Source organism: Rhamphochromis sp. 'chilingali' (assembly GCF_963969265.1).
Source record: "Rhamphochromis sp. 'chilingali' genome assembly, chromosome: 2".
NCBI classification, from domain to species: Eukaryota; Metazoa; Chordata; class Actinopteri; order Cichliformes; family Cichlidae; genus Rhamphochromis; species Rhamphochromis sp. 'chilingali'.
Window position 1 is genome coordinate 22,770,831 of NC_137930.1, and position 13,629 is coordinate 22,784,459.

General features: G+C 39.3%; 1 protein-coding gene across 1 annotated transcript; it reads left to right on the forward strand.

Moving 5' to 3' along the window:
- The first annotated feature begins 1,823 nt into the window (after positions 1 to 1,823).
- Positions 1,824 to 11,586, forward strand: surf4 (surfeit 4). Its single transcript, XM_080876387.1, has 6 exons — positions 1,824 to 2,067; positions 4,132 to 4,318; positions 5,953 to 6,029; positions 6,110 to 6,153; positions 6,880 to 7,066; positions 10,309 to 11,586. Exons 1-6 carry the CDS (start codon positions 2,020 to 2,022, stop codon positions 10,573 to 10,575), a joined length of 810 nt encoding a protein of 269 aa, XP_080732513.1. The 5' UTR covers positions 1,824 to 2,019; the 3' UTR covers positions 10,576 to 11,586.
- Positions 11,587 to 13,629: the final 2,043 nt, after the last annotated feature.

Sequence of the window (13,629 nt, forward strand, 5' to 3'; positions counted from 1 at the left end):
TGTACATCTAAAGTCATGGTCCGAAGTTTACATATATTCATCGAGGACTTGAGTTGGGTAAACAAGTTCGAATTTGTTTTGGATTTTCTCTAATCCACATAGGGCTGTATACCACACAGGGGTATACATACAGGCTCAATTAGATACATAAAGTCAGTTGATAGTATTGAAATAAGTGGTACTAAAGGTTCATCTGTTTAGTGATCATGATGGACTAAAACTGGTAGTATCTGAATAAGGAGGATTTCTTTGACATTCACTGGATTTAACCAATACTCAGAACAATGGGACTGTCTAAGGTCTAAGAAGGATAGCTGTAGATTTACACAAGTTGGGACGGTCTCCTGAAGCCATTTTAAACAACTGCAGATTTGAGGATCATCAGTTCAGACAACTGTATGTTAATATAACTTATTCAAATGTGTCACTACTTTAACAAAAAAACCTGCAAAGATTTGTTTTAGAGGGGTAAAGGTGAAGCTTCCAAAACTAAGAAGACTGTACCAGCTGTCAAGCATGTTGATAGTAGCACTGTGCTCTGGGGCTGTTTTGCGGCCAGTGGTACTGGTACATTGCACAAAGTGGATGGAATAATGAAGGACTACCTCCAAATAACTTCACTTCAAAACCAAACAGTTGAAATTTGGACAACGATCCCTAACACACATCAAAGCTGGTTTTTGAATGGATGAAGCAGGTTAACGTTAAAGTTCTGGATTTGCCTTGCTAAAGACTCAAACTCAAAAACATTTGTTCATTTGCCTGGAAACCAACCAATTTAAATGAAGTCTTAATAATTGTGTCTAATTGTGTCAGCAAAAGTGGTTAGAACCTGTTAATGGTTACCAGATAAGATAAAACTTGCTAAGGAACATTTAACCAAATATTATTTGGGGAGTACGTATTCTGCCTGTATATTTAGTAGAAAAAAATCCCAAATAAATTCAAACTTGTGCAGCCATTTCTTGTTTTTTTGTTTTGTTTTGTTTTGTTTTGTTTTGTTTTGTTTTGTTTAAAGAAAAATATTGAAGATGTATGCTGTACAAACATTAATTCCACTCTGGGTAAAGAATAGTTCAAAGAGATCAAAAACAAAACTTCCCATGACATTCATGCTCATCATGAGTGTATGTAAACCTCTGACCACAACTTTAGCATACGTGACTGTTAATATCTCACAGGAGATGACGGCTCACTGTATGATCTCACTATTAAAATAATTAAATAGCCTTTAAAGCCACTAGATTATGCCTAAACTAAAATGGTCTTTTACAGACCTGTCAAATTTATATCCAGAACTGCATCAGTTTGTTCGGGTGCCACCGAAAATACGGCAGAACATCTGAAAACAAGATAAAACAAAAAATCCCAATATATATTACTATTTTTCTTTTAATTATCTACTAAACAAATTGGTTTAAATATAATTTCTCTGACGGTTACTTAAACTTTGCTTAGTGTTGAAATTAAGTGTAATAAAATTGTTTAACTCAGCTTACATTGTATAGATTAGTAGTATTTTAAATATGTTATCTTTTTACAGACCCTATTAGACAGTTTACATACAAACTATAACCATATCTCTAAAAGATTAATTATCAGAAAGAAATTTTAAAAGCACAGAGGTATGACTGTCTAAGGGAAACGGTCTAACTAACAGGTTATAGTGATATTAACATCAGGTGGGTTTGGGGCTGTAAAGCAGCGCTTGTTTACTTGTGTACAGCCGTAAACAATGCCCAGCGGCGACCCGGAGGACCCCGTACGGATCGGTATACGTGGCACACCGCGGTTGCAGTGCCATGTAGGGGGGCTCGCTCCGTCTCGCTCGTCAAATCGCGGGGCATTGTGGGGCGGAGGCGGCCTTTCTCTGAGTCCAGGCAGTCGGGAAATCTTCAAGTAAATAACGTTAACAGTGGCAGGAACAGAGCGAACACAGCTTGCGGAAAAAAAAAACCAACGCACCGAAGCCGTGTTGCGCCGAGCCTTAAACATTACAGCTGGTAAAATTACACGAATATGGGGCAGGAGGATCTTATGAACACCGCTGAAGACGTGGCAGACCAGGTAACTTGATTTTTTTCCCCGCACAGCAGCTCACACTGCTAACCGCTGCTAGCAGGTTAGCTGCTAACTAGTTTGTCCAGAATAAAGTTAACCGTTTCCTCTTGTCGTCTGTCGGCTACTCTTTCTGCGTTCCTGCCGACGGCTTCAACTCTTGTTTTAATTTGGGTGACAAATGCTGGAGATGCCTGTCATGTGTGTCGGGATGGGTTTGATAGCAATATTGAGTCACACCGACCAGATGAAACTGGTAGCTAAATTGACTAAGAAAGAGCTGGGTGACAGGAGCACATTTGGTTGTTCCTTCATTGTGTCAGTTATTCGGCTTGCTTCTAGCCACACGGGTTATTAACATTATTATGTTGCCAGACTGCTGTTGTGAAATCACTTATGATGGCTCCAAAGTTGTGGGCTAACCCTAACACGTTACTCAGTTAGCACTCTTAGTGCTTAGCACCGCTGATATTTTCTCTATTACACCGGCCGCATCTGTGCTTCTATACCTTGCTTTGGCTTTTCTGTTATTTATATTCATGTGATTACAACCAACTTGGCATGAGCTGACGCCAAGATAAGCGTTCAGGTAGCCTCCTGACCCTTGTTTTGCAACCACTGGGGACCATCCTCTCCACGTATGTGGTTTTATATCTTCCTTGTTCCTTCAAAACGTTGAGCTCTCTGTGCTGTAGGTTACTGGTCTCACGTTTTTGCAAAGCAGAGCACAGATAAAGAAGCTCAAAGTAATCAAATATCATGGAGCCAGTTCTGCATACGTTTACGACCCTTCGTGTTGACTGAACTCAGTCCAAATCCCAGAAAATGTTCCCTAATTTCATAACGCCTGATTGATTTATATTTGGCCATCACGAGTGCTGTGAAAGATTACATGGGAAAAGTACACACCATCTGATTTGTTTGCCTTGTAGGAGGCTCACTGAAGCTCAATGCAAGGGGCACATCCCTCACTAATGAGTACTGAGCTAGCATTTTACCCAGACTTAACACTTCGAAAGAGTGTATTTCTGTGCTGTTGCAGCAACCTTTGGGCTTGTTAGATTGGCTCCAAGTTGGCCCATTCATGTCTCGCACAGCAGTCAGAGTGAGAGTTGGTGGATGCTGATAGGCTGCTGAGATCTGACTGTGCTGATGTGGACTGCTGGATAGGCGGGCCAGAGGGCAGGCCATTTCTGCTCTCCTGTGTGACTAGTGTCTGGGAAGTACATGAATTCTTCTTGAGAGAAGAGCCTCAGTTACTTAATTTGTGTTTTGTTTAAATGTTCATCACATTTTGTCTTTGAAGAAATACTTTTTAGTTGAACAAAGCTGTGCTGTGTTGAAATATCTATCAGTAATTCTGCTATTTGCATGTATGAGACTCTCACACCTTTGAAGTTAGTTTGATTAGCTTTGTTTTATTAGATGCTCAACCAGATTGATTAATGAGGCAAGAACATCATATAGAGCAGGGGTATCCCCACAGCTATAACATGTGCTCTTACCAGTAGCAGTTTATATAAAGAGATCAAATTAATATTGAACAAACTTGAGTTCAGCTTATTTGTGTGACGCTTCGAACCAGTCCCAGTTTCTCACATAGCCCCTTGAGATAATTGATTGCCCAACCCTGATATAGAGTGTAACATCTTCATCTTTTATTTAATGTTTTTTGGAGTGCTGATTATAGAAAAATATTGCTAGTGATTTTTGGCATACTATCACACTAATCTTTAAAAAAAAAAATTACAACCAGCCTTCCACAGTCTGGAGGGGACTAAATTTTGTGTGGCACAATAAATGTTTTGTCTTGATTATCTTATTATAATAACCATTCCCAGATGAAATTCAATTAGTTGCGCAGCTCTAATTAGACAGTGGCGTCTCCCGCACAGTGGTGTGTTTGACTGTTAGCAGGTAAGTATATATTTATTTAAAGAGCCTTTAGGGAACTTTTTAGTGGATTTTAAGGCTTGGTGACATTGAATTATATTTATACAATATAGCATAATCAAAATTACCTCTTTCCATCCCTCTTCAGACCTTGTCAGTCATTTTTCCTCTCTTTCCCAGTTCCTGCGGGTAACCAAACAGTACCTGCCCCACCTGGCTCGTCTGTGTCTCATCAGCACCTTCCTCGAAGATGGCATCCGCATGTGGTTCCAGTGGAATGAGCAGCGAGACTACATTGAGGCAACCTGGAACTGTGGCTACTTTCTCGCTACATGCTTTGTGCTGCTTAACCTCATCGGACAGCTCGGTGAGTAAACGGGAGCAGTCCTAATTAAAATTGCCAAACAAATCTAGGTGACATCTTTAATGTTAGCTCTTTGATGAGATAAATAAAAATAGTTTAGTTCATGTATTGAAACTACGAGTGAAGCAGGAAGCATCAGTACAGTATTTGTTCAGCATGAACTGTTACTTCCCAGTGTACACCATTCTAATTAGGCATAACTTCAATACCCCTGCAAAACATGTTCCTTCATGAACTCTATAATGTTCACTTTTGTGGTAGCTGTTGTAGAAAGGGTTTGATTTAAGCATCTGGTTACTCTAGAGTCTAGAGTAACCAGATGCTTAAATCAAACCCTCTAGAGTCTAGACCTTTGATACATATTGTGGACAAATTCAACGAGGACTGACTTAAAAACAGAAAAACACGTTTTTATGATGCAAAAAAGATCATGATAGAATTACTTCGATAGCATTAGTTTCAGGCATCAGTCAAGTAGACCTAGAGACCAGTCGCCAACACCCTGGCAATCGACCTGAATTCACAAAGCAAAGGCCAGCAACTACTTGCCAGCCAGAGAATATAGTTTTTCTCTAGAGTGTTTCTCAGTAATGGACTCGTTCTTGTATAGTGCTTTTTTTTTTTTTTTACTCTACTACTCAAAGTGTTTGAATCATGTCTCATTCACCCATTCAGAGCCATTCATACAAACACTTTGTTTTTGTCTAAGTTCTTTATATCTAACAGTGACTCAGCAACTTGCAGTTCAATGTCTTTAAATTCTGATAATGGTTAAATCCAGCCAGGGATTGAACCACAAACCTTCCAATGAGTGGAAGGCCTGCTGTACCTCCTGAGCCTGGACCTCCATGACTACAGCTTTAGCATTTGATTTTAGGCAGCTTCCAACTAGGCATTATTTTCTTTTGCAGAGTACTATAGTAGGTTTGGATGCTTTCTGGTTCAGTATAAGTCTTATTTATTTAATACTGGGCTTTGGCGCAGCCACACAGGTCATTTCTTTCCACCTCCCTTTACGATAGTTTGTCCTTTTGATTGGCTGCACCTTCGCAAACAGAAGATCTGAGCAGCAGATGACTGGGGCTTCTGTGCTAACAGGCAGTGTACCTGCAGTGTTCAAATTAAGCATGTCTGTACTCTTTGACATCACACATGAAAATAAAAATTTTGCATAACTGAGCACTTGATAAGCCTGAGGCCTTGACTCACAGGGATTATTTGTAAATTGCACATGCACACACAACTCTTGCAGGAAGTCATAAACAGTGTGAGCAAAATGTATGTGTCCCACATTTTGTCTGTCTGCTGCTCATCTACCTCCACCTCACACTATCCCAAACATCCTTATCTATCACACTGACCCTCTACATCCATCCTGACCCTCCCTTGAGGATTTCATCTTTTCCTTTAACATCCTTTTTGTAATATATCCACTATCCCTCCACTGCACATGCCCAAGCCATCTAAGCCTCACCCTTCTAACAGCAAAGTTAATCTAACACAAATATGTAATATAATCCTATTGATAAAGCACTGCAAATTATGGTTTATGATTGCATTTTGCAACGTAAAGAGAAGAACGGACCATATGAGAAGCATTCAAGGCTTAACTCTTCTTATTGTCCCTGCCCAAACAGGTGGTTGTGTCCTCATCCTCAGTAGAAATTTTGTACAGTATGCCTGCTTTGGACTATTTGGGATCATAGCGCTACAGGTGAGAACAGTCGTATTATATTTCCTTTCTTTTTATGTCACTGTGTCTAATCTGAATGTTGTGGTTTTTTTCCCCACCAGACGGTTGCATACAGCATTTTATGGGACCTTAAATTTTTGATGAGGTAGGTGTCACTAGGTGCTGAACTGAAACACAACTTTAATATCATGCATGACAAAATCAAACTTCAAACAAAAGCAGCCATCACTTTTTACTGACATGTTGTTTCAATTCAAGTTTGCTCACGAGTGATGAAGCAGAAGCGGATGCTTTTTGTGGTGCCTTCTGATAACATTTTCATTTAACTTGAATTAGAACTAGTTTAATCAATAAGGGAAAAAAATATAGTGTAGGATTGCAGGAATAGAAAGTCTAATCTCCTCGTAGTGGCATTATATCAGAATACATCACCGTTTCCAAACAGACACCAACACTTAGGATTACCGTAATTACTGTGGAGAAGACCTGTGATTTAGATTTAAACACCATCAGGCTGGATGAATCATGGGTCTCTGGAGAAATCTGTTAAATATAGTGCCACGTTTGTCTGTTTATGCATTTTGTGGGCATTTAATTCATGTCAGGAGAGAGTTGTAGTATAATGTAGTAAATCAGCTCTATAATTAACAGAAAAATAGTCAAATTTGATAGCTGAAACATTCGTGTTATTCAGAATAAAATATAAAAACATTCTCGCCATACAAGTAGGCATAAGTTAATGGAGTAGTTCCCTTACCCTGCTAATTAAACAACAATCGGATTGTCACCATTTGACAAGTTAAGAGGGATGGCTTTTTTCTGCTCATTTGAGGACACTGTTCAAAAATAACTGTCCTCTCTCCTCTTCAAGAAACCTGGCCCTTGGAGGTGGTCTGCTGCTGCTACTGGCTGAATCTCGTTCAGAAGGAAAAAGCATGTTTGCTGGAGTCCCCTCCATGGGAGAGAGTTCACCGAAGCAGTACATGCAGCTGGGCGGTCGAGTACTCTTGGTGCTCATGTTCATGACCCTGTTACACTTCGACTCCAGCTTCTTCTCTGTGAGTTCAGACACAATCAAATACCCATACGTTCTCCAGCCGCTTCATACAGATGGTTTTCCTGTCATTAAAAATAGTTTTATTGCAATAGCCTTGAATTAACTATACATTAAGTCTCATGTCATACTACCACGACAGGTGATCAAGATGATACATATTATATTTATATGCATTTCTAAATAATGCAGGAACCATACTGACTGGTTTGCATCTAAACCATGTTTTAAACGTCACATCAGAAATCTTAAAATGACTGCTAGACAATGTTCCCTCTAATTTTTCATGTGTCCGAGCGAACACACAAACTCCCTGAGCGGTCCCTTGGACCACTGTGAGCAACAGCAGACGTGTGCACTGTGGTCACGCCAGCATCAAATCCATCCAAGTTACATGGTTTATTAAAATAATCAAATTACAGCATTTACATTTATGTTAGACTACTTTTAATTAACTGCTTTAGCCCACTTACAATGAAAAAAAAAAAAATCTTGTTCATGACCTGTGTAGAATGGTAACACTATTAGAAGTAAAAATAACTTCAACTCCAATTTTGAAAACACAATTTTCTATTTTTCTTTTATTTTTATTTTTTGTTATAAAGCTCCGACTTGTATTATGAGTCTGTGGTCTGGGAGAGAGTCCTGTAACTCTCTGTCTGCAAAACACAGTACATAATGACCAATGTTGGGCAATTCATTATATAGTTACTACTTCAAAAAAGTTACTGAGCTTTGCAAACAAAGTTTTTTGGGGTTTTTTTGCAGCTGTTTACCTAAAAATGCAGCCAAGGCGTTTTGGTTTTTTTTTTGTTTGTTTGTTGTTGTTTTTTAAATAAACATTTCAAACTATTTACAGAACAATCAGCTGTTCTGCATCAAATTTGATGCCACACAAATGATTTGTGCCACTCCAAAAAATAATTTCTGTCCACTATGAGATAAAGGAGAACAACAGCCTGATGCCTGCAGGCCTGACAACAGGAGATGTATCACTCCTGTAACACCTGTAACATTCAGCAGTCGCCTCATTGTTCTGACACACACAACAAAACTATTGACTACACTACACACTAACTACACAAGATTTGCGCTAAACGTCTCAAAACACAGCCGTCACTCCTAAAACTTCCCCCTCCCTAAACATCTAAATGCCATGTTGCCATATCATTTTTTGATTGGTCGACATGGTACATTTTCCCACCAATAGGAGGGGGGGGGGGTTTCTGGTTTTGGTTTTGCTCACAGGCGGAGAGTGCTTTCGAGCGTTTTCCTTATAAAATGCCATTTTTACCGTTTCTTCCCGCAGTAAATGTAAACAACGATAGTATTCAGGAAGAAAACCAAACATTGCATGTATTTTTATCATAACTCTGGTTTTACGTGGCCTATCAACACAATTTAAAAACTGGTATAAAGTCCACACTTTTTCCATCAATTGTTCTGTCTGTCCTGCTCACATCTCCAATGGTTGTCCACGTTGTCATTAACGTGGCTTCACTCCCCATCAGCCACGCCGCTTTGCTAGCTAAAACACCGGTGTCGGCACATAAGGACGCTGTCATAGCCTGTCAACGACGTCGATTAGCTGCGTATATATGAGTGTGAATCACGTGATCAGCTAGACTATGGGATAAGGTGGCATCGTTCTATTCCTATACTGGAGCAGCCAGTCACTTACTGACTAACACTGCAAAACAGAATTGTTAACGTATTTACTTTAATTTCAATTCAGGTTAGATTTTTTTTTTTGTGTGTGTGTGCAAAGACCGTGCCAGCAGTGTGCAATTGCGCACGCGCGCAGCTTAGAGGGAACATTGCTGCTAGATATTTACTTAATCTTTACACGTTACTATTGATCAACTAAATACAAGTGGTAACATGTACGTTTCTGTAAATAATATGACCAAAGATTCACAATAAAATGTGTCCAAATAGTCGGATATTACACAGTAATGAACATTATATTCATTATGCACACAATTGTACGGTATTTTATTTACATTTGTGTCACATATCATTTTAGTTCATTATCCTCTATAGAGAATGGTATTTGTGGTGAACTCAGATTTGCTCAAAGGTCACACAGTCATCACAGTCAACACTCAGTCTCTGTTTGCTCAGCTTTTATTGTCATGATGCCATAAATGTGTAATCAACACGCTGCAAAAGAGGTCATGAAAGAGCGTGCATTTATACTCACTGTACTTTAATTTCACTTATTTTTTTCTGAGATTTAATGTTATCATTAACATTGCCTCAAATTGCAGATTTTCCTCATGTCTCACAGTCTAATTACGTGCTTCATGTGAATCAGGGGGTTCTCACCTGGATTTAAAGAAACGTTTTATTCTATTGTGCGATACTTTCAGCTTCTCCCTTAAGCTTTGACTGTACTTTATGAACCAGCAACAGTGATGTAAATTTTGTCATATGACCGTAATGGTAAATGGCCTGTATTTGTATAGCGCTTTACTTAGTCCCTATGGACCCCAAAGTGCTTTACACTACATACAGTCATCCACCCATTCACATACACATTCACACACTGGTGATGGCAAGCTACATTGTAGCCACAGCTGCCCTGGGGCGCACTGACAGAGGCAGTAAGGATGAAGGTCTGTGCGGGTGTCCAGCTGTCAGCCTGTCTTGTTTTGTTTTGTTGTACTCCTCCGCATCAAATTTACTTTAAAATGTCCCAACTATGCATGCACCCAGGCACTGGACTAAGTATAACAGAAAAGACTACTCAGCCATCATGTCTTCAGCTGTGTATGTCGATGCCCACAACAGAGTTTAATCAAGCCTTTATTTCTCAAGGGGCTGCCACAGCGGATGGATCCGCATATTTGATTTGGTCCAAATTTTATGCCAGATGCCCTTCCTAATGCAATCGTCCCATTTATCTGGGGGCTGACACTAAGACTACACTGCTTTGTAACTCCCCCCAAGGCAAGGGGTCTCAAACTGAGGCCAATGTGTTAACCACTGGCTGTGATTAAGTCTTAAATAACTAAAGCCCAAGGTGTACTTTAAAGTTTTAGGGTGGTATATATGATTTGCTCTAAGTAGATTAAAAGTGTCCTGTAGCCTTTTTTTGTTGTTCTTCAAACTCTGTCCTAGTAGTATAAATATTAATAAATCAGAAATATTAAGTAAATGCTTAATAACATGGGCTCATCCCTCAGATTTACACCACAGATTGCAATCCTCATGATTTTCATATGAACTCGCCTTCTTCCACAGATACTGCAGAACATGGTGGGGACAGCTCTCATCATCCTGGTGGCCATTGGTTTCAAAACCAAGTTAGCAGCACTGACCCTCGTAGTGTGGCTTCTGGCTATCAACTTCTACTTCAACGCTTTCTGGACCATCCCCGCCTACAAGCCCATGCACGACTTCCTCAAGTATGACTTCTTCCAGACCACGTCAGTCATTGGAGGCCTGCTGCTGGTGGTGGCTCTTGGGCCTGGTGGAGTGTCCATGGATGAGAAAAAGAAAGAGTGGTAGGCATATGAAGCACAGCATCACTAACTTCCCCTGCCAGCTGGGACAAAAGACCCTCCCCCTCCAGTTCACCAGGGTACATAGTTGTTGTTTTTTTGTTTTTGTTTTTTTGTTTTTTAAAAATTTGTTTGCTAAATCCAGAGACGCCACCTCAGCCATCATCGGACTTTTTTTCTTTCCCCACCTGCTGATTTAGGTTTTTTTTTAAATTAGTGTTTTTTTTGTTGTTGTTTTTTTAACTTCCTTTTCTCGTGACGGCAATGATAAACGCCCGTGTAGTTCAGAGTGCAAACAACCCCCAAAAACCAGTGAATAGCAAATGGAGGAAAAGATTTATCTATTCTGTGAAGAAGAAAAGGGTTTATTTTACAGGTGTTACATGTTTAGTTAGAACTGGTTAACTGCAGCAGTTTTGGGTTTCCAGTGGATGGCGACCTTTCCCGACCATTGCATCGTTGCCGCCTGGGAACTTGGTATTGATTGAAAACAATTTTGCTCTCCAGGTTTGTTTTTTCCCCCGTTAGCCACTCTTGTCTCTCTTCCATCCGCACCATCAGTCTCAATAGACTGATGACTCCTGTTCGTGGGGAGTCAAAACCGGGTGGGATGTTGCATATTGTATACTAAGTGTTGGATTGCAGTTGTGTTTTTTCAACACAGATATTAGCTCCAGGACTTGTTAATGGGCACTTTGTACTGTACGTCTTTGGCAAATGCCTAACTAGTGAACTGTTATACAATCGGAGATAAAAGCAGGGGGGGAGACTCATCGTTTGTGAAACACCATATTCTGCGACCTAGGAAAAGCAAAGAGGACTAAGCAGAGTCACTAGCCACCTGGACTTTCTTTGCTCAGTGTTTTTTGCCCTGTGTAAGGAAAATCTAAAAAAAAAAAAAAAAAATCTGTGTATTAATTTTCAGAAGTTTATATTGTATTTTTGATCATCTTTTGTTTTGTTTTTTCTTTTGATTTTGAAATTTCATGGCGAAGAAATAAATATTCAAAAATATAAAGACACTGGCTCAGTCAGTTTTTAACAGTTATATTCTTATAAACTGGCAAATAAAGCCAAATGAATGTAAATCCTCCTTTAACAAAGTTGTGAAGTTTAAGCCTCTCCTCAGAAAACTGTAATAAGAAGTTGTTTGGACATAACCATAAAAGCATCAGTTGTTTTTGAAGTGATAAACTTTGAGTAAATACTGACCTCTGCTGGACTGTGGTGGTAAAAGTCATTCAAGACAGCGTTTGATCATTTGCAGCCATAGCGATAAAAACTTAAAACTACATATTATCAACTGGACGGGTATATTGCTGTCGTGAGTTTTAGCCACTGTTTAGGCGAGTTGGTAAACACCTCAACTCAGAAAATTAACTCTATAAAAGTTAAACTTAGATAAACTATACACAGAAATCTGATGTCAAATTAACACAGACCTCTTCAGATCTGGTGGAATTTTTAAAAAAGCATTTGCAGTCTTCTATAGCCGTATACACTTTAGAGTTCATTCTGCGGCTTTATCAGCAATCGCATCGTCAAACAGTATTGGCCTGGTGCCACTGGCAGCCGTAAATGTAGAGTGCCCTCCACTTTTTTGGACGTACAGACACATCTAATTGTAAGACGTCATGAGTTTGTTGTCCAACATGAGAATGAGGAGAATGTGGGAGGCAGGAACAAAACAAAACCTTTTTTTTTTTTTTTTACACAATGTTCCATTTTTAAGTTCATGATATAATTGATCATGATTATTTCTGCTTTCCTTGATGCTTTCCTTTGATTTTTTGTTTTGTTTAAATATTTTATTGTGGAAAGCTCATTTTTAAACAAACAGCCATCAAACAAGGAAGTCTCCTGTATTAAGTTCAAGCTCTGTAACTTTTCCTCTCTTTCTCCTTTTACACTAAGTGGGAAAGTTTTCTAGTGATAGGAGCACTCTGTGAACTTCAAACATGTGTCACATTTTAAAGAAATGCAGCAAAATATATTTAACAAATACAACTTACATTTAACTTGACATGAAAACATATATTGTTATAGATCAGATGACATGATGACACAAATGTTGCGCTAAGGACAATTGATAGATTGAAAATCACATCACTCAGTCAGAAAAGCAAGAAATACAGTATTTGTTTTGTGTCTTAGTAAGGTACAGTCATTCATTCATCACTAGCAATACAGCAAAATTAGTCAGTGCTTTGTGTAGTGCAGAGTTGCACGGTGGCATGACAAACGAAATGTTCAGTATAAACTGCTGTTTACATTTACTAACACCATCTTGGGTTGTTAACTCAGCGTTTGTGTCATTGCTCTGACTTTCTGGGTTTGAAATCTAACTTGAGAGAGTTAAAAATCTGAGGTTGGGTGAACCTCCCCCACTGAGTCCCAGACTTGATCTGATGATAATGTGTAATCGAAAAAATTTGGGGGTTTTATGTGACGACACAAAAAATGTATAAGATCAATTTTCCTCTATGCGAGTGTTTTCAGGAAACAGGATATGCACTGGATCATGACCCCTAGTTACCCAGAAAGATGATAGAATTTAAAATGTCAAAGCGAGCGTGTGACGTCACAGCTCCCTGGTCGCCATGGCAAGCGGAGTGCGGTGACGTCGCAGTACTCGGGTTGCACCAGGCTACATCTCTGCGTGTTTGGGGTTTTTTGTTTAACTTAAATCAAAGCTGCTGAGCTTATGCGGCTACTGGTTTATATAGAAAACAATAATGTGGGCGTTGGGTTTAAACTCCACTAATGCGTATTATTATTGCATGGACTATATCATGAGGTTTAGCCACAAAAAGCTCATAGACACAGATAAGACTATTTAATCCAACACTGCCCAAACACTCCGCTGGCAAATGACTTTTTAAATCTGATAAACTCTTTTAATGTTGTTCAGTCAGTCAACTGCCCAACACATGAAGGGGTCATACTTTGGATTAGGTCTTATCTTGCAGCCTGTCACTTCTTGACAATGAAATCTAATAACATTATTAGATATGTCGAAAAGCGGAACGAAAGTGGGGAAAAGGACCGATTACAGGTATCG